At 40.8% G+C, this 19708-nt stretch overlaps 1 protein-coding gene across 1 annotated transcript in view; it reads right to left on the bottom strand.

Moving 5' to 3' along the window:
• Positions 1–19708, bottom strand: part of PI4KA (phosphatidylinositol 4-kinase, catalytic, alpha) — a 117266-nt gene that overhangs the window by 87842 nt on the left and 9716 nt on the right. The window contains exons 2-7 of the mRNA XM_012644122.1: positions 8251–8367; positions 6841–6934; positions 3942–4030; positions 2555–2627; positions 1633–1892; positions 1053–1119 (exon numbers count right to left, since the gene is read on the bottom strand). Of these exons, the coding sequence (XP_012499576.1) occupies positions 1053–1119; positions 1633–1892; positions 2555–2627; positions 3942–4030; positions 6841–6934; positions 8251–8367 (700 nt within the window). The remainder of the gene's footprint in view (positions 1–1052; positions 1120–1632; positions 1893–2554; positions 2628–3941; positions 4031–6840; positions 6935–8250; positions 8368–19708) is intronic.

The raw sequence follows: 19708 nt of genomic DNA, 5'->3' as shown, positions 1-19708 counted from the left end.
TCTGTGGGTCTGTCCATCTGCTCATCACTGCAGGCACAGAGGAGGTGGCAGCCAGGTCCACTGGAGGGACTAACAGGACTCGAAAAGTCAGCCATATCTGGCCCTCCCCCATCTACCACCTACTGGGTGTGCTTAAAGGAGGGCGGCCACCATGGAGGGCACCCTCATCACAGAGGGTGGATGAAGAGCTGTTTATCTTGGAAAGGGAAGCCTTCAAGGGCAAGTCACTGCTGTCCTCAGATGGCCCTGGGACAGGCAGGGGGCAAAGGGATTTTTAGAGCCTGGAGGAATATATTCTACATTTGGACAAGGGGTTCTCTCTGATAGGTGGGATTTTCAGTGGGTGAATTTAGCCTTTATATTCTAATATACACACAGAATGTAACTTGTTACATTCTCACAGATCCAAGAGATACTACCCAAAGCTGCCCACATTTACCTGTGTTCAGATACTCCTCCTCCCTTTTTATTCCAAAGTTCTCCTCATATTTCTCATGACCATCTTGAGCCACGGTCTCTTAGCAATCAGCAACCTCCAAAAACGGAGAGACTGTATTTTGAGGCAGGCCATTTCCTATCACTTAATCTGGTCTCACTTCCCTCAGGGCTAAGGTAGAGGTAATTTTAACATGCATCTAGCACATGAATGAAATTCAGTAAATTGTGTAGACGTACTCTGCGAACAGCAAAGCTCTATAAAAGGAGTAGTAGTGTTGTATTCTTTAATATCATCTACATATTTACTGACATTTTTAAAAAAGTACACACCATTAGCACTTCTGCCTGAGAATCAGCTTTCACAGGTTAATGTAAAAAATTCTGATGACAGGCATATGGGGGTCTGTAAATTATTTTCTGTACTTTTCTCTGTATAGAAAATATCTGAAAATTTTAAGAAGTTTAAATGAAAACAGAAAATAAATGCTTTCTATAAGCTTGTCACTCTAGATCCGTGACAACAGACAGTATCGGCATTCTTAACATCCCAAGAAGTCACTGAGTCAACTCTCTGAGTACTGGGTCAATACTCCTGGTAGAGAGACAAAGCCCACCTTCAAAGTAGTGAAAGGCTGATCCTCCGGGGGAGCTGGGAGGGGGCATGCCGCGCTCAGGGCTGACCTGAAACACAATCACAGTTACGGATCAGAAAAGGCTAGTGAGACCTCAGCCAGATTTGTCCTAGACAAGGTTCTCTTTGCCAGCCTAATGTCTGTACTTAAAGTCCTGGTTCAAGCCTCACCTCCTCCCTAAAACCCACTGCAGCTAGAGCATTTTCTATTATACATTGTATCACTAAACTCCTTGTGTCTAGCCATATATTTTATACTTGATTACTGAGCTGCATTGTTCTTAGTGTTCTGTGTTTTTATCTTTTCTCCATGGGTCAATTATATACTTCTTCAGGGCACCTACTGTCTTCCATGCAGAACAGAGTTTGGCACCAACTGCTGTGAAACATACGCTTTATGACTACGAAATCACTTATAAATTCTAAGAAGCAAGTCTTTGTACTAAAGAGAAGTCTTTCATGTTTCTTAAGTTCCCTTGAACTACACACAAGAGGGATTTTCTCTGCATGGCTCCTTAACGAGATTTTTCTCCTCTGCTGTTTTCCCAGGAGCCCAGTCCTACCTGAGAGATGCTGGACACGCTGCTGGTTTTCCTCTTCAGGGTGCCCTCCTGACAGACAGTCAGCAGATTGCTGGGGAGGATGGAGCGGAAGTCATTGAAGGAACGCCGTCGAACGCCTTCCAGCTCTTCTGGGACTCGGAGGGAATGAGGAGCAACTTTGGGAAAGAGCTTTGAAAGGAGAGACTCTTCTGTGTTGCTGTAACGCCCAAATGCTCGTGAGATTCCTATCAGGCATGGGATCGCGTACTTGCAAAGGTATTCTAGAAAACCAAGCGAGAACGTTACGATATGAGAAAGTACCTGTGAGAGAACCCCACCGTACCAACTCGTAACACTGGCTAATATTTCACAACCCACCCACTAACAAATGTGGAGGTTCAGAGTAAGCCACAGTAAGAGCGTCAACCCCGAGGGCACACTGGTGATATGAATATTTTCAACTTGTCATTAATAATTTCAGACTATGTCTCCACCACATTCAGGTGCTCTCCTTGGGAGGGCTTTGTCTATTCGTGGCACATCCAAATCAATACTATAGCTACGTCATATTATCAGTTACCTTGACTCTAGTTAACATATTTATACCTCTTAGAACCATACTGGTAGCCTTAAATTAAGGGAAAATGACCTTTAGAAGCCAACTAATCTACCTACACAAGTTATTGGTGAAGACACTGAGGCCCAGAAGGGTGCAGTTACTGTCCAAGGTCACCCAGCATTCATATAGCAAAGCTGTGCTCATGACCCCATGTGGCCTCTGAGCATACTGACACACAACTAACATAGCCCAATACAGGAAGGTTTTTCCCTCAGGTACACACACATTAGGTACCAAAAAACAGAAAAAACAACTGGGGAAAAGGAAGGGAAGGAGTCAACACAAAACCATTTTAAGAAAAGCCTTAAACATCTATAATTGTACCTTTTTCTTGAATCTCCAAGGCCTGGCACATTCCCAAGAGGACATGCAAAACCTGCAAAAGTGCCTCTAAAATCTACGATAGTCAAGGAAACAAAACAAACTTATAAAACAAAGTCAGATAAATATCACAAAATTAATTCAGAATTAGAAGGAGCTTTAGACATCACCTTGACCAACCCCGTATCTGATCCATCTCTCCACAGCAGCTGTGCCAAGTGGCCAACCAGCTGACTTTCCAGGGACAGAAACCCTCCCTCTCCAGGCTGGTACACAGTCCTCCATCCTCCTAACACTGGGCCAACATCATCCTCCTGGGGCTTGTACCCACTGGCCCTTAAGGCCACTTTTTCCTCCATATTCTATAAACAGGTCACAGCCCCCCAAATCTTATCTTTTCACAGCTAAACACCCCTAGTTCTTTTTAACCTTATTCCTTATGATCATGAGTCCTTTACGATGCTGACTGCCTGCTTCTGATTTCACTGTAGTTCAGCCTGTCTATATTTGACTAGAAGCGTACTGCTCAGAATAAAGGACATTAACATTCGAGGGATGCTGGAATTCACCCAGAGTAATCGCCAAACATCGCAGATTCTATGCTTCTAAGTATGTGCCATTAGCTTTCGGCAGCTACTTCATACTGCTGGCTCAATGAGCTTACAGATAAATACCTAAATCTTCTTCACATATGCTGTTCCTAAGCCATGCAATCTCTACATATGTAGTTGGTGTTTTTTACTTTTCATTTCTCCCTACGAAGCTCACAGGATTAGCTTTAGCTCTTTGTACTGGTCTTCGATTCCCAGCTTTGAGCCTTCTACAAATGAGATCATCCTACTTTCTTAGTTCATCTTCATTCACAGCACTGGCTTGCTTTGCTCCAGCCACAGGAGGCCACCGGAGGCCCACCCATCCCCCTCTGGGGGGGTCCTGCATGCAGTTCTGCAAACCCTCCAAAACATTTTGGCACTCAGTCCTCATAATTGGTCCAGGATGTCAGGAGAGGTGCTTGTCTAATGCCTTCATGGAGATCAACTAGACTGCATCCACCTCATTTCTCTCAACTACCCACCTCCGAAATCCCAGGCAAAGAAGAAAATGAAGTCGGTCTGACGTGACTTGTTCATAACCAAGTCAATTTCTTACATTTTCCTAATGTTAAATAATGCTGAATAATCTGAAAAGGCCTGAAAAGCAATACTTTTTCCATTTCATATAATAAAATCATTGTTATCATCTTCAGTGCTTTCCTCTTTATTTTGGTAAGTTTTATTCACAGAAAAGCCCTTAACTTAATGTCTTTTTTTTTTTTTTTTTTTTACTCTTTTCATTGCTTTGGGACTCCTTCCATCTAATAGAAATACACACCAAGTCACCACATGCTTACCTCATCCCTCACTGAAGGGTCTCTATAAGCCACATCAGATAGCAAAGTTACCAAGCAAAAGCTGAAGCTCTCTGCAACTGGGAGGGCACCTGAAAGACGTGAAGACACAAATAAGATCATCGGAAACAAGACACTGGGCCACACCTCTTGGCCATCCAATTCGGCATGCTCCCTCTCTCACACGGCCCCGCCAAGGACCAGTTTATAGAGGCTGCTCTCATGGAGATGAGCCTCAAAAGAACAGATAGGTGCGCAATGTGTTTGCTGAGAAATACCCCTACCTTTCTTTCTTTTTTTTTTCCCTACCTTTCTTTTAAACAAATGTTTTGGTTCAACAAACTTAAATGTTTAACTGACAGTAACTTAAATGTTTCCTGAGACAATTTATAGTTTGAGATTATAGAGCCTCTCAACATGAAAGATTCCATTTTTTTATTCCCTGACTAAATAAAAGTAAGAAATCAATTTTGACGAGTGTAACAAGATGGTACACGTGGGAGCTGTCAAATACTTATTACTACGACTTTACTTGTTTCTTTCCTTGGTCCCTTTCTGTCTGAACTATTATTTTAAATGGAATAAAATGGTGGTTTTTTTCTGTTTTGTTTTGGCAAATAGGAAGAATCCTATTAAAAGCTTCCAAGGATTTGTTCTATTCCCCACAACCTTTTCAAGTCCTTACACTGCTAAGCCTCCTAGCAGGGAGGTTGTTGGGCGCATGGCCCTCAAGTCTGGGAGGAAGTGCTGTACTTAAAAGACCAAAACCTACACGGTGCTTCTTTCAGGCACACCTTTAATGTTAGAACCACTGCTGTCTGGTTCAATCCCAATTGAATATGTACTCAATTTTGAATACTGAATGTTGAATCGAGGACATAAGAATATGTACTAATTTTAGGGACACAGTCGTAGTGCATGGCAGAAGATTGTTATATTTCTACTACTGGGTTTATAATTTTAAAATGCAGTTCTAGGTTGTTCTCAAACTTGAGTGTGCATCAGAATGCCTGTTAAAACACAGATTTTCAGCCGGGCACGGTGGCTCACGCCTGTAATCCTAGCACTCTGGGAGGCTGAGGCGGGCGGATTGTTTGAGCTCAGGAGTTCGAAACCGGCCTGAGCAAGAACGAGACCCCATATCTACTAAAAATAGAAAGAAATTAATTGGACAACTAAAAATACATAGAAAAAATTAGCTGGGCATGGTGGCGCATGCCTGTAGTCCCAGCTACTCGGGAGGCTGAGGCAGAAGGATCGCTTGAGCTCAGGAGTTTGAGGTTGCTGTGAGCTAGGCAGACGCCACAGCACTCTAGCCGGGGCAACACAGTGAGACTCTGTCTCAAAAAAAAAAAAAAACACATTTTCTAGTTCAGTAGTTCTGATGTGTGAACTGATAATTTGCATTTTTGACAAGTTCTCAGGTGACACTAATGCTGCTGGTCCAGGGATTACACTTTAAGAACTGCTTCTTTGGAGTTTAAAAGCATAAGTGATATTGCCTTAATTTAAAAAAGTGAACTGTTACCCAATAATGGAAAATGTATGTATCTCTAATGATGTTTCAAATAATGCTGAAATTTTCATTCTAATATGAATCCATATATATAGAAGTGATCTTTCTCTTGAAATGAAAAAAAAAAAAAAGAAAAGAAAACAGCATCAACATCGACTGATACACTTCTCCCCAAAGACAGATAACATAGTGGTGGACACAGACATTTGACTTTCTACTAACAATGGTCTATTTAATTTGTAGTCCTTTAAATTGCAGGATACAGGTATAATGTGGGATCTCTGAGGCATGGTACGTCACGCGAAGATCAGGAGTAACAGAGGGACAAGCAGAATGTTAGTGAGAACAACGGAACCTGTCTTTAGCAGACTGAGCCCACCTAACAAATTAGGGCCACGCTACCGACAAAAAAGACAAGGGTCTTCTTTACATGCACCAATCCCCAGCTATATCCAAAGGTGGGCCTCAGGCCTCACAGACATAAATTACTAAATTACATAAATTACTACATTATATAAACTACAGAAACTTTAGTCTCATGGGTCACAAACTCTAAAACTATTAGATGTCTTCTGAGCTGATTTTGGAGCCCTGGGGAATCAACATACAAGAACATCAGCATTACAAGTGTTTAGGACAATGCTTGGCACATGGCAGACCTATGTAAATATTTTGGAAGTGAGAGAAAGAAGAAGGCAAAGAGGGAAGGAGGGAAAGAAGGGCAGTGGAGGGAAGGAGAGGAAAAGACTAACTTTTCCTTGACACTAAAGAGAGATCAAAATAAAATAGCCTGGGCAATACAGCAAGATCCTACCTCTAAAAAATTAACTAAATTTAATTACATATAAGTTAAAAAGAAATACACATGAAGTTATTCCATTTCTAAAGGAGCAAAGTTTAACTGAAACTTGCAACAGCAACAAAGTGATGAAACTATTAACAGTGAACCTCACTGCTGAGTCCCCAACACCCACTTCACCTTTTTTGAGCAGCAGCAATGAAATCTGGAGCAATGACCTCAATCCAGGAGTGAGCCTATTAATCTAAGGGTAATAGCGACTGGTTCAGGGATGGGCAGGTGACCCAATTCTGGCCAAGGAGACATGAAAAAGGCTCCTAAAGGTCTCAAAGTTCTTGCTTGCTCTCAGAAGAGTGTAATGGAAGGTGGGCCTGCTTAGGCCTACCTCCTCCCTGCTTCGCCCTCTATTCTGACAACAGTAGTAAGCTCAGTTCACACGGCTGCAGGCAGTTAGTTATTCCACGGCCAGGAAAGGGACCAGCTAGAATCATCCTAACTTACACATCAGTATGAATAAACACCTGATCCTTACAGATGCTGAACGCACATTTTTCCTTACATTCAGGGAAAATATTATGCAAAATTACCTCTGCCCTTCCGAGCTGTGCTTTCTTCTACCCAATACACTTTTGGAAGACCTTTGAGAAGTCGAAGAAGGTAAGGAACCACACAATCTTTGTGCTAAAAAAAAAAAAAAACATTTAGTAAGATAAGTGACTGGTAGCTTTTTAGCCCAGAATAAGCAAAGCATATCCACATCCTGATCATCTCAAAGCTTCTTCAGGGATAACGTAAAGTGCATGTAAGTTCACATGGCACCACTACTCCCTTCCTGTTTCCATATGGTGGAGTCCAGAGGCTGTCACATCAGCCTACACCACAGGGGCCAAAGGGAAGGGCTAAAGCCCACTCTCTGGTGAGGGTCCAGCCTGCTCAGGCCTCCTCTGGGGGCTGCATCCCCGTGAGGGCCTCTCCAGAAGGTACGTGTATGCACATGCTCAAAGTTTCCTTCAGTGAGAAGGGTTCAGAGAACCCAAAAACCCATCCATGGACCCAAGGATAAGCTCTTGGGGACCGGAGAGAAGCTCACAGTGTAAGCTTCGCAACTTGATAATACTATTTTTGCTCATGTTCCTTGTCCTCATTCCTTCCTTTTTTAAATTTTATTTATTTATTTTTTGACACAGTATCTTTTGCTCTGTCACCCTGGCTGGAGTGCAGTGGCCTGATCGTAGCCATGCAAACTCAAGCTCCTGGGCTAAAGCGATCCTCCCACCTCAGCCTCCCAAGTAGCTGGGACTATAGGCACGTGCCACCACACCCAGCTAATTTTTTTATTTTTATTTTTTAGAGATAGGGTCTCATTATGTTGCCCGGGCCAGTCTCAAACTCCTGACCTCAAACAATCCTCCCACCTTCAGCCTCCCAAAGTGCTGGGATTACAGGTATGGGCCACCTTGCCTGGCAAGATTAGTTTTTAAATCTCTATTAAAAGGTACATTAAAATAAATAAATAAATGGTACACTAACATGTACTCTTAAATTTAATTTTTATATATCGCAGTTTTGAAAATATGATATTGTATCAAAATCACCTCAAATGATTTTATCCTTCTGGAAGGAAAAAAATGGTAACCTTAAGTCTGATGAGCATTTTACCTGACACTGAAAGCCAAGCCTTCTCTGCAGGGTACACAATTACTTCTCAAAGCATTTTAACTTACCTTTTGGCAAAAGAAGACAAGATCAAACCCACTTCATTATTATTTTTTTACAACATAACATATTCACACAGTTCAAAAAACCCCAATTACATTAAGAGATCTCATTTTCACCTGTTCCATCTACCCTATCTCACCCTCCTTCTTCACCACTTTGATTAGATTCAAATTCATTCTTTCTACTATCGCTTTAGGTAACTATAAGCAGATACATATTTAAATTCTCACTGTACCCCCTTTTACACTGCATAAACTTTTAATTTTGTGAAGGCTTACCTGAAGATCAGATTCAATGAGGAAAATGCCCAACGCAATTACTGCATCTCTCCGTCTTTCATCTAACTGGAAGATCCCATGGAAATCTACTGGGCACATGCAAAGCAGCTTTTGGACCTAGAAAATGAGATTTTAAAAAACCTCACATAGCTTCAAAAATAGAAAGCCAGATTCGAAATGAACCAGTACCATAAAAGCCTAGTGAGTCCATATAACCAGGAAGCCACTATTTTTTTCAGCTCAAACATCATAAAAATGACATGTCCAGCTGCTGAAATGATCGTACACATGCTCCCCAAACATATACAGTCAGGAACGTGAGCTGAGGGTTAAAATGATGTAAACAGAGGGGGTAAGGCACAATGGCTAAAGTATGCACTTTGGCGTCAGGACAGTGGAGGGGGCTCCCTCTGGTGGTGCCTTGAGCAGTTATCCAAACCAACCAGCAGTAACAATGCCTCCCCTGGGGGTGCTTTTAAAAATCAAAGGTGTGTAAAGCAGTTGGGACAGTACATAGGGCTCAATAAACAATATCTAGTGTTACTGGATACACTGTAACAGTGGCTAGCAGAAGGTAAAGCCGGCAGTAAGTCAGCACTTTACTGAATAAATGGAAAAATTAGGATTATCTTCAAAACAAACCAATAGCAAATATCTGCCTTAAAGGAACTGAAAATCTGGATTTATTAAGAATAGAGACACACGTGATGCCAATCTCGAAACTCTTTGCCACAAGAGCACTGAGCAAAGCAACGAGAAACACCGGCACACCCTCACCTTGCTGCTCTGTTGTGGACCAACGACAAGTCACATGGTCCTGGTGGGATGTTTTGACAGATATGGAAATCAAGTGTATTGCTTGAAATTTGCCCTGAAAATGCATTAATGAATTACCATTGTAAATTTTTTTTTTTTTTTTTTGAGACAGAGTCTCACTGTGTTGCCCGGGCCAGAGTGCCGTGGTGTCATCCTAGCTCACAGCAACCTCAAACTCCTGGGCTCAAGCAATCCTCCTGCCTCAGCCTCCCGAGTAGCTGGGACTACAGGCATGCGCCACCATGCCCGGCTAATTTTTTCTATATATTTTTAGTTGTCCGATTAATTTCTTTCTATTTTTAGTAGAGACGGGGTCTCGCTCTTGCTCAGGCTGGTTTCGAACTCCTGAGCTCAAACAATCCGTCCGCCTCGGCCTTCCAGAGTGCTAGGATTACAGGCGTGAGCCACCGCCTGTAATTTTTTTAACGAAAGCAAATTGCTTTTGTTTGCTTGCATTTTAAAAGGGCAAACACAAAGGGACAGCACAGCTGTGAAAGAAAAGCCCCTTCTAACCTGAAGAGAGGCAACATTCTTTGTCCTAGCAATCTGCCTTCTAGGAATAATTGTAGACAAATAATTAGAACTCAGGCAAAGATTATGTAGAAATACATTCATCATCATGTTGTGTACATAAATTAAAAATTGGAAACAATCTAGATATTCAATATTAGGAACATAAATAATGATTCAGCCACTTGGTGAAATATTAGGTTGAACCATAGAAAAGTGCTAATATTCAATCATTTTTTACCTACAAGACCAATGTTTTCATGAAGTTCAACCTAATATTACAGACATGTGGTTTTACTTTTTAGAAAATGCTTTCCAAAATGTGTTCCATAGGAAGATACTACTTTTGTAATCAGGAAAAAATTAATAAGTTAAAATTAAAGTGTGTATATGTATGGATATACATATCCATGCTTTTATGATTAAATGCTTAGACAAAAGAGAATAAGGCAACAGACAAGAGAAGAACAGAAATGCTAAATTCCCACTTTTCTTCAGTGTTTCTCCATAAGGAGAATGTGCTTCACATCAGAAGGGAAAACAAAATACAAAGAGAGATCTGCAGACCAATCACGACAGAGTGGTAGTTTCAAAGATTCTAGCCACATTAAAGATGTTCATCAGTGTGTCACACTCACATCCTGATAGAAAGAGTAAAGTCTCTCAAAAAAATCCCCACCTGTAAATAGCAAATTGAAAGAAGGTGGAATCATAACAGAATGAGTAAAGGAGAGTCAAAGAACACTGATTAATGAGTCAACATCAAAGCAGTGGGAAGAATGTGGGGCCCTATCAAAATCTATGTACTTTGCCCTGTCCTGTGCGATATTTCATCAATACCCAGCTCTAACACGAAAATACACTACACCACGCACCTGGGAGGTGAAGCTAGCATGCAAGAAGACAACACGGAGATTCGGAAGCCCGCCAAAACTGGCACAACATCATCATTAAATATAGAAAGGAATAATTGTACAAAAAAGATAATTCATCAATATTCCCAAAGGCCAAACACATATGCACTTAAAATTTTAAATATTTTGCTCACTTAATATTTTAAATATTTTCAAAACTTTTAAATATTTTTGCTCTGTCCCTACAGATTTCTTTAGGGAAGGGTAAGGACGCTGCTTTTTCTGTCGTATATATATAAATCTAATGTCGACAACTTTTAGGTGAGTGAAATGCACATGGACTTTGGAGTCAGACCTGAAGTCACATCCTGGCTCTGGCACAGCTCATTTGGGAGACAAGCTGAGCCTCAGCTTTCCTGTCTACACAGAAATCCTCCTGGGGCTGGAAGAATATAATGCACCTGGTGCAAAGGCACAGTCAACCTGGAGTCAGTACTCACCTAACACCATGTAAGTATTTTTCATGCTACTTCTCTTCAATAACACCCTTCCAATGGCTTGCATAAGAGTCAATCGAGTCAATATGCCTTTAATTCATTCATTCACTATTTACCGGGCACCTGTTCCATGGGGCACTGCCCTGGGTACCGTGGATTCACAGTAAACCAAGCAGTTTAAAGAGCACCCCTGCTCTCATTCTAGACACACACAGAAAAAGCAGACAAATGTCAGGGAGGTAATAGCGTGAGGACAAATGCAAATCAAAAATAAGAGGTTTAATTCTCCCAGTTGAAAATAAGGGAAGAGACTTCCCTCCCAACCAGCTTCTTTAGAAAATTTGTAATTGTAAGTACTTTCTCCTTTGAAATGTATGTGGCCCTTTTGAAGACTAGATAGGCCTTTTGTCAGTTTTAAGACCTAGGAATTGTCTTTCTCAAGGACCTGGGAGCCATCTCTTTGGAATGTAAACATCAAGGGAAATGCATCCCTATCTCCCAGTTTCTGAGGGACGGCAGGAGCCTAACTTCCACAGGTGCCTGGCTCCAAGGTGCAAAACAACCTCCTGTCATAAAGATAAGTTTGTTTATCCTCCAGATAAAGCCAATTTGCTACTACAGATGGTCACCCCAATTACCAGGTAAAGTTAGCATAAATTATGTGTGACAAATGGTGCCATCAAGTCCACTTGGAATCAGGACTAATTATTGTTTATGTTGAAAACGTGTGTAATGAGTTGTGTCTGCTTTACTATTTATTTATTTATTTATTTATTTTTTATTTCAGCATATTATGGGGGTACAGATGTTTAGGTTATGTATGTTGCCCTTGCCCCCCCTCCCTCGCTAAGTCCGAGTTTCAAATATGTCCATCCTTCGGGTGGTGCGCATTGCACTTTTTTTTTTTTTTTTTTTTATTCCAGGGTATTGTGAGGGTACAAACATTATAGTTACACTTTATGTCTTTGCCTCACCCAAGTGCGGGTTAAAGGCTTGATGCTTTACTATTTAAAAGGGTGAGATTTCTTTCTATCTTTGTAATCTCTCAGCAGATTGCCTGTGATGCACATCAGATTCCGGCTTAATGCTCATTCAGTAATAAAGTGTTTTATTTCCTACTACCTTTGTGGAGAGTGTTTCTGGGTTTGGAGATTTTGTTTTTAATTATATTTCTCCAACAATAGTGCCTGAACGACTACTTTCGATGGGGTGATCAGGGAGGGCCTCTACAAGAAGGTGCCCATTAAAGCGGGGTCTGATTAAGAAGGAAGCAGACAGGCAGAGGCTGCTGCAGTGGCAGCACAGTGGAAAAGAGAGAGCCAGAAGGCCCAGAGGTCTAGGTGGAAGCAGAGGAGGTTCCCCCAGGACCCTGCAGACCAGGTCAGGAGCCGGGATTGTATTCTAACAGCAAAGGAAAGCAGAGCCGCTGGGTGCACACAGAGGCCTTAGTGACTTGAGTTTAGAAGAATACCTCCAGCTGATGCATAAAGAATGCATTTTGGAGGACAAGAGTTAAAGCGGAAAGGTGAGTCAGGAGATCCCTGCAGTAGTCCAGGCAAAGATGGTAGTGATCAATGAGCAAAGACAGAAAGAGATCAGCTCAGGATATATTTTGGAGGAAGATATTAGAGGACTTGAAAATGGATGTGGAAGTGAGGGAAAGATTATTTTAGTTGCCTCTTTGCCACCCTAGAAAGTATCCAAAGACAGACAGCCAAGACTATGTGACTTCTACAAACATTCCATACAGGGAGAGGTTAAAGGAATGTTTAGCCCGGAGACAATCAGGTTAAAAAGCAAACACAACTGCTGTCCTTGCATATTTGAAGGGCTCCAATACACCATCAACATCAGCTACTTCACTATTAATACTACAGTTATTAGTGCATTTATCTGTCTCCATACTAAACTGTAAATTCCTCAAGGGCAAAATTCATTTCTTATCCTCTATGCATTCCCATCTCCTACACCACAGACATGCAAGGATACGCAGACAAAAGACATGCTCCCTCTCCTCAGGGCCACAGGCCCTGCAGTCTATTTTTAATTTGTGCTCAGACTTCACCCACACCACTGTGGCATGTCCTCCTCTCAATCCTAAGCCTCTCTATTAGAGGGGGCTGCTACCAGCCCCTCCTGGCATTTGCCCCAGAGACCAAAGGCTAACTCCCAAGGCTTCCTTTTTTACATAAAGTATAAGAATAGATTTCTCCTCTCAGGTCAGGTGTTCTGGGTTGGGTATGGTTTTCTGTTTGTTTGTTCCTTTGTTTTTTAGGTATTAGATTCTTATCTAGAAACTAATACATACTCAGAATGGGCACAGACTCTGAGCTCTAACAATACCCAGGATCAGAATTCAGCATCATCGACATGTCTAAGCCTTTCTGCCCATATAGGAAGAGAGACTAAAGACAGCACAGTTTTTAGCACCCTCTGGACTGCCAGGTCCCCCGCTACCTCGAATGTCCAGAGGGGCTCTGGGTTACTCTGACTTCAGACTTTCTTCCCCCATCCCCACTCAACTAAAAACATTTAAATAAAAATCATTCGTGACCATTTAGAAATTACTCTAAAAGCTAGGTACACAGTTTTAAATGTGAAGGGAAGACACAAAAAACAAATAAACAACTTACAGATCTATACAAATGATTCAGAGATTTATAGGGTGATAGGCAGAATGGCCCCCCAAAAGGCATCCAAGCCCTAATCCCTCTCAACCTTTGAATGTGTTATTTTCATGGCAAAAGACACTCTGCAGATATGATTAAGTTAAGAACCCTGAAATGAAGAGATTATCCTCAGTTACTTAGGTATAATCACATAGGTCCTTAAATGCAGAAGAGGGAGGCAGAAGAGGGTGTCAGAGTGATACCACTTCTGACTCTGACGATGAAGGAAGGGGTTGTGATACAAGGAATGTGGGCAGCTGCTTAGAAGCTGTAAAAGGCCTGGAAATGAGTTCTCCCCTAGATAGCCCTCCTATGTCCTAAGGGGCTCTTAAAAAAACAATCTAAAGAAAGATACAAAGCCCTGCCATCACCTTGATTTTAGTCCAGTGAGGCTGTGTTGGGCTTCTAATCTACAGAATAATAAATGTGTGTTATTCTAAGCCACTAAGTTTGTGGTAATTTGTTAGAGCAGCAATAGGAAACTAATATAATTGTCACAGAGAATTAAACAAAACTCAAAGCCTGGACTGCCTATCAAGAAAAATACCAAAATGAGTAATCAGACTATAGGCGATATTTATTTCCTTCTTTATTCTTTTCTATATTTTCCGTATTTCCTATAAAGAACATTGATAATTTAGAATCAGAAAAAAAGGCCAGGCACAGTGGCTCATGCCTGTAATCCTGGCACTTTGGGAGGCCAAAGCAGGAAGATCACTTGAAGCCATGCGTTTGAGACCAGCCTGAGCAAAAGCAAGACCCCACACTTCTACAAAAAATAGAAAAATTAGCCAGGCATAATGGCACGTGTGCCTGTAGTCTCAGCTACTTGGGAGGTGGAGGCAGAACGATCATTTGAGCCCAGAAGTTTGAGGCTGCTGTGAGCTACAATGACACCACTGCATTCTAGCCTAGGTGACACAGCCAGACCCTGTCTTGAAAAACAAAACAAAAATCAGAAGAAAATACAGACATACTTTGTACAATGACATTTCAGTCAATGACAGCCCACATGTATGATGGTAATCCCATGAGTGTAATACTGTACTTTTAAGTACATTTTCTATATTTAGATATATTTATATACACAAATCCTTACCATTGTGTTACAATTGCCCACGGTATTCAGCACAGTAATATGCTGCACAGGTTTACAGCCTAGGAGTAATAGGCTATACCATATAGCCTAGCTGTGTAGTGCAAATACACACTACAATGACAAAATTGCCTAACGATGCATTTCTCAGAATGCATCCCTGTCATTAATGACTGCATTTTAAAATAGCTGAAACTTGGCTATTAATGCAAATCTTAATTTTAAAAGGACAGTAACATTTACGGTCTTAGAGCATACAAAATAATAGAAAAGTATATAATATTTCAACAAACTGAATCTGGGTAATCCAAGAACAAAGAAGTAATATAAAACTGAGAGAAGATCTGGGTCAAATAAGCAAAACAGATATTTTCTATATACACTGGTTTCACATGTTCTTTAATTTCAACATCTTAATATCAATAAAACAATTCCTACTTAAATATAACTTCTCCAAGAGTCTCAATCTAAGTAGAAAAGCTTTCTCTTTTTAACTGAGTAAGAGATGCACATATAAAAGCCCTAAGATCCCTGCAGCTACAACAACAGGCACAGAGAGGCCGAAGCACTGAGACACCACCTGAAACAAGAGACCTGGTACATACAGCTTAATCTCACAAAACTAACTTGAAAATATTTCATAGCTCTGTGTGGTTAAAAACAAATTTATTAAAGTAATTCATTAGCAGAAAAAATTACAAAAAATGCAATGTGACATTGAGCTTTTCTTGGCATAATTTTTATAAAGGAAAACAGAATACACAGGAGTTCGACTGCTGCACTGAAATGATGCTCCCTGAACTGCAGGCCTGAGGCCCACTGACAATACATGATGAAGCACAGATGTAGGGCTGGAAGAGGTTGCACAGTCTCAAGAGGTTGCACAGTCTCAACCACCAAACATGGACTTTCAGGCAGGCCATGTGCATTCTATTCTTGTTTTGCAGGTTAGGCACATCTGAGGCAATAGGCTCTCAACTAGACCCCTCCCTCTGACTTGTTCTCTCCCTACTCGAACATTACCACTTACAGTTCATATACCTTCAATGGCTCCCCATTGTCTAATGAACACTCCATGCACATTCCCAGCCTGGCAACTTCTCCAGGGCACCTAGGCCCCTAGGTATCAACTCTCACTTGTGCCTGTCTGGCCTTTTCCATGGTTTTCACCCATCTGCAGCAGTTCATGCAACCTGCCCTATCTCCCATAAACATTCTACCCATCCCTTCAAGATCCATCTCAACTGTCTTCTGCTTCTCAAACACTTTCTAGACCCCAGCAGCTTGATGTGATCTCTCCCATCACAGTTCTCAACAGCCTGCATAGATCTCTGTATTTCTCTTGAGATAATTACCTTCCTTATATCTTACTTTGGAGTTACTTGTATACTTGTCCTTGGCTCATGGCAGACAGGGCTGTGTCCTCCTCATCGCTGTATCCACTGCACCCTACACCTTTCAGAACTACTTAGTGGAACTACCTAAGGGGCCAATGTCACAGATATTTGATGAGGTGAGGAGGAAAGAGAAGAGGGACAGGACCACTGGAACCCAGGCTTTCTAGTACAGGGTTTAACATAGTGCTGGCATAGTGCTGGCATGCAGTTCACTCTGCATCACTGAGTGAATGGAGGGATGGAGGGAGGACCCCTGAAATGATGAGATGATAATGTACAGTCACTCCCCCACAGTGTTACAATCCAGTGGGAGTTACAGAACTAATAAAAATGACACAACAACTAGCAAATAACACATGTCGGAAACCAAATGATGGAGGGCCCTGAAGGACTGGCACAAGGTCTAGGCTTTGATGCAAAATGCCCTTGAAAACTGGGACTCTGATGAGAAAGACATCTGAAGACCTGAACATGGGTCCTACATCAGCCACACATCAGATAAGGGAGACCAGTTCTGGTGGGTGCCATTCTCCAAATAACAACAGCCAGCACTCACTGGGCATTTATCATGGGCCTGGAGCTGGTCTGCATTATTTCATTTAATTCTCACAATAACTCATTAGGCAGACATTAGTAACAATTCCCATTCTATGAATGACAAAACAGACAGAGAAGGTCAAAGTCCTAATGCAGAATAAAGCTTTAACACTATAATCTTTTAAAAAAGGAAAAAAATTAACATTAAATGATTTTTCAGGATTTTATAACAAACTAGCAAGTTGTTTGTCTTCAGGGATTTTAGGGGAAAATGGGTCATTATAAAAGGTCTTTAAGCTCAAAATCTGACCAAGATGGCCGGGGTTATTCCTATTTACAAAGAGGATCCAGTGGGCTCTACTCATCACTTGGAGAAGGCCAATAAGCCCATGGACCAGGGGAGGCAAAGAATATAACTTAGACTTTGATAAGCACTCTTGACAGTGCTTTATCCCAAGGATATTAAAAGACAGATATCTCGATGATGTGAATTTCAACTGCCAAGGTAAAGAAATGCCAAACCAAGGAGAAAATAAGATGTCCTCACAAGTCTGGATGACTGGGCAGAAAACAGAGGGTGTTTTAAGGTATTTAGATCAAAATAGAGCTACAATAATAGCATTACAAAAGCTGGATAAGTAAACAATTTTTCAAAAGAGTACAACTGTTGTTATTTGAAACCTCTGGGAACAGTCTTTTTGGAAAAACAAAATCCCCTGAGAACTAAAGACTAAGCTTTAAGTATTAGTAATAGGTTTTTCTGTTAAAATCATTTTCTGTCTTTCCCAAATGTACTGTCCCCTTAGACAAAGATCAATGAATGTGTTAACATTTTTGAGCTGACTCAGAGCTATCACGATGAACAAAGGTGATTGTAACACGATGCCCATGGAGCTACAGATGTAAATGCACAGCACCTGCTCCTACAAGCAGCCCTGGGTCAACGTTTCATTACAGATGCTCTTTTGGTCACCTGCAGATGGATGCATGCCCTTCTGAACGATTAACACAGCTTTCTACGACATTCCACACAGGCACTGTTGCACGTGCCTCTATACATGATTAATGAGTCAAAAGCTGGAGAACATTCACAGAAGCCCCCACTTCCTGGGCCCTGCTCACGTACAGGGCATTGCTCATCCAAGTGCACACATCTGATTCCTGGTACATCTGTATCAATGGGCAATGAATACTCCAGTAATCAGGGGGGCTGCATGGAGTCAGGAGGCTTTGATTTCCAGCTCTGCCTCTTCTTACCTAGGTGACCCTAGATAAGTGACAAAACCTACTTGAACATCTCTGCCTTTGGTTTTTCCTTTCTGTAAATGTGAACAACACAAACAGTGTTTATAGACAGAAAATATGGAATCTTATTTCTATCATAAAACTATATAGATATTGGAAAGTTATCTTCCCCAAGCCTCAATTTTATCATGTATAAAAGGATGACCAGATAGATTTTTTTGCAATATCTATTCTAGTAATGAAATCCTGTGATCCAAGAACTTCTACCTGCAGCTGAGGGAATAACAGGATCTGGACTTAGCTTCCTGCCAGAAAACCAACTAGAAAAATAGACAAATACATGAAACCACTGGTTTCATGCATTGGTCAAGTAGCATATAACTATAATATGCTAAAGACAGGAAACGACACGAGTTCCATCACTGCCCTGGTTTTCTGCAAGACACATCCCGCACCACAAAACAGGGAAAACCAACAAGCAAATCATGGTGGTCTCACTAAGTTGATAAGACAGAAATGGGTGCATAGGATGTCTAAAGCAAGTAGAAACTGTGAAAAGGAGATAGCTAAACAAAAAAAGCCCCAGAAATCTGTGACAGAGCTTCCTTGAGTCTTTGATGAATACTAAAACACATCAGTAAAGGGTGGTAGTCCATGAAGTTAGGTAAAGAACAACCAGGGAACTGTGAGCTCAATGGTTCTCAAGAGTTCACAAAGAGGTGAGAGGAGTTGAAGTTACTCTCAGCTAGAGTGAAAAGCCCTCAAAACATTCATTAGAAACTTCAGAAGGGCTGCATCTTAGTAGTGAAGCTAAACTATCCCTATAGCAAAAGCTATTTAAGGTCTGCCCTAAAGTTTAAAAATTAGCTTCGCAATAGACATAGAAAGAGCATTTAAAAAAAAATTCTTTGTGATAAAAACACTTAACACACTGAATACAGGGAATTTCCTCAACCTAATAAAGGCCATCTACGAAAAACTCACAGCTATCAGCATACTTAATGAAAGACTAAAAGCTTTCCCAAAATCAGAAACAAGACAAGGATGTCCATTCTCGCCACTTCTATTCAACACTGTGGTGGAGGATCTAGCCAGGGCAATTAGTCAAGAAAATGAAATGAAAGATAGCTACATTAAAAAGGAAGAAGTAAAACTATCTCCGTTTGCAGATGATGTGATTTTTCTTTTCTTTTTTCTTTCATTTTTTTTTTTTGCTTCTCACCTGAAAATGATTTTTTATATACGGGAAAACCTAAGGAATCCACTGAAAAAGTATTAAAACTAATAAACAAGTTCAGGAAGGTTGCAGGATACAAGATCAATATACAAAAATCAATTGTATTTCTATACAGCAGCAATGAGCAAATTAAGAAAACCATTCCATAGTTAATTTTCTGTTATATGAATTTTATTTTAAAAAAAGAACAATTCCATTTACAATAGCATCAAAAAGAACAATATACTTAGGAATAAAGTTATTAAAAGAAATGCAAAACGTACACTCTAAAAACTACAAAACATTGCTGAAAGTAAGGACCTAAATAAATGGAAAGACATCCCATGTTTACAGATCAGAAAATTTACTATTGTTAAGATGGTAACACATTCCAAATTGACTTACAGATTCAACACAATCCCCATCAAACTCCCAGGTGAGTTCTTTGCAGAAACTAAGAAGCTGACCCTAAATTCACATGGAAATTCAAGGGACCCAGAATGGCAAAATGATCTTGAAAAGGAAGAACAAAGTTGGAAGACTCAATTTTCCCAATTTCAACACTTACTACAACGCTAAAGTAATCAGGACAGTGTATCTTTTTTTTTTTTTTTTTTTTTT

Source organism: Propithecus coquereli, unplaced genomic scaffold (genome assembly GCF_000956105.1).
Source record: "Propithecus coquereli isolate 6110/MARCELLA unplaced genomic scaffold, Pcoq_1.0 Scaffold206, whole genome shotgun sequence".
Lineage (NCBI taxonomy): Eukaryota > Metazoa > Chordata > Mammalia > Primates > Indriidae > Propithecus > Propithecus coquereli.
Note: the sequence above shows the minus strand (reverse complement) of the source record. Positions and strands in the feature narration are given on the sequence as shown.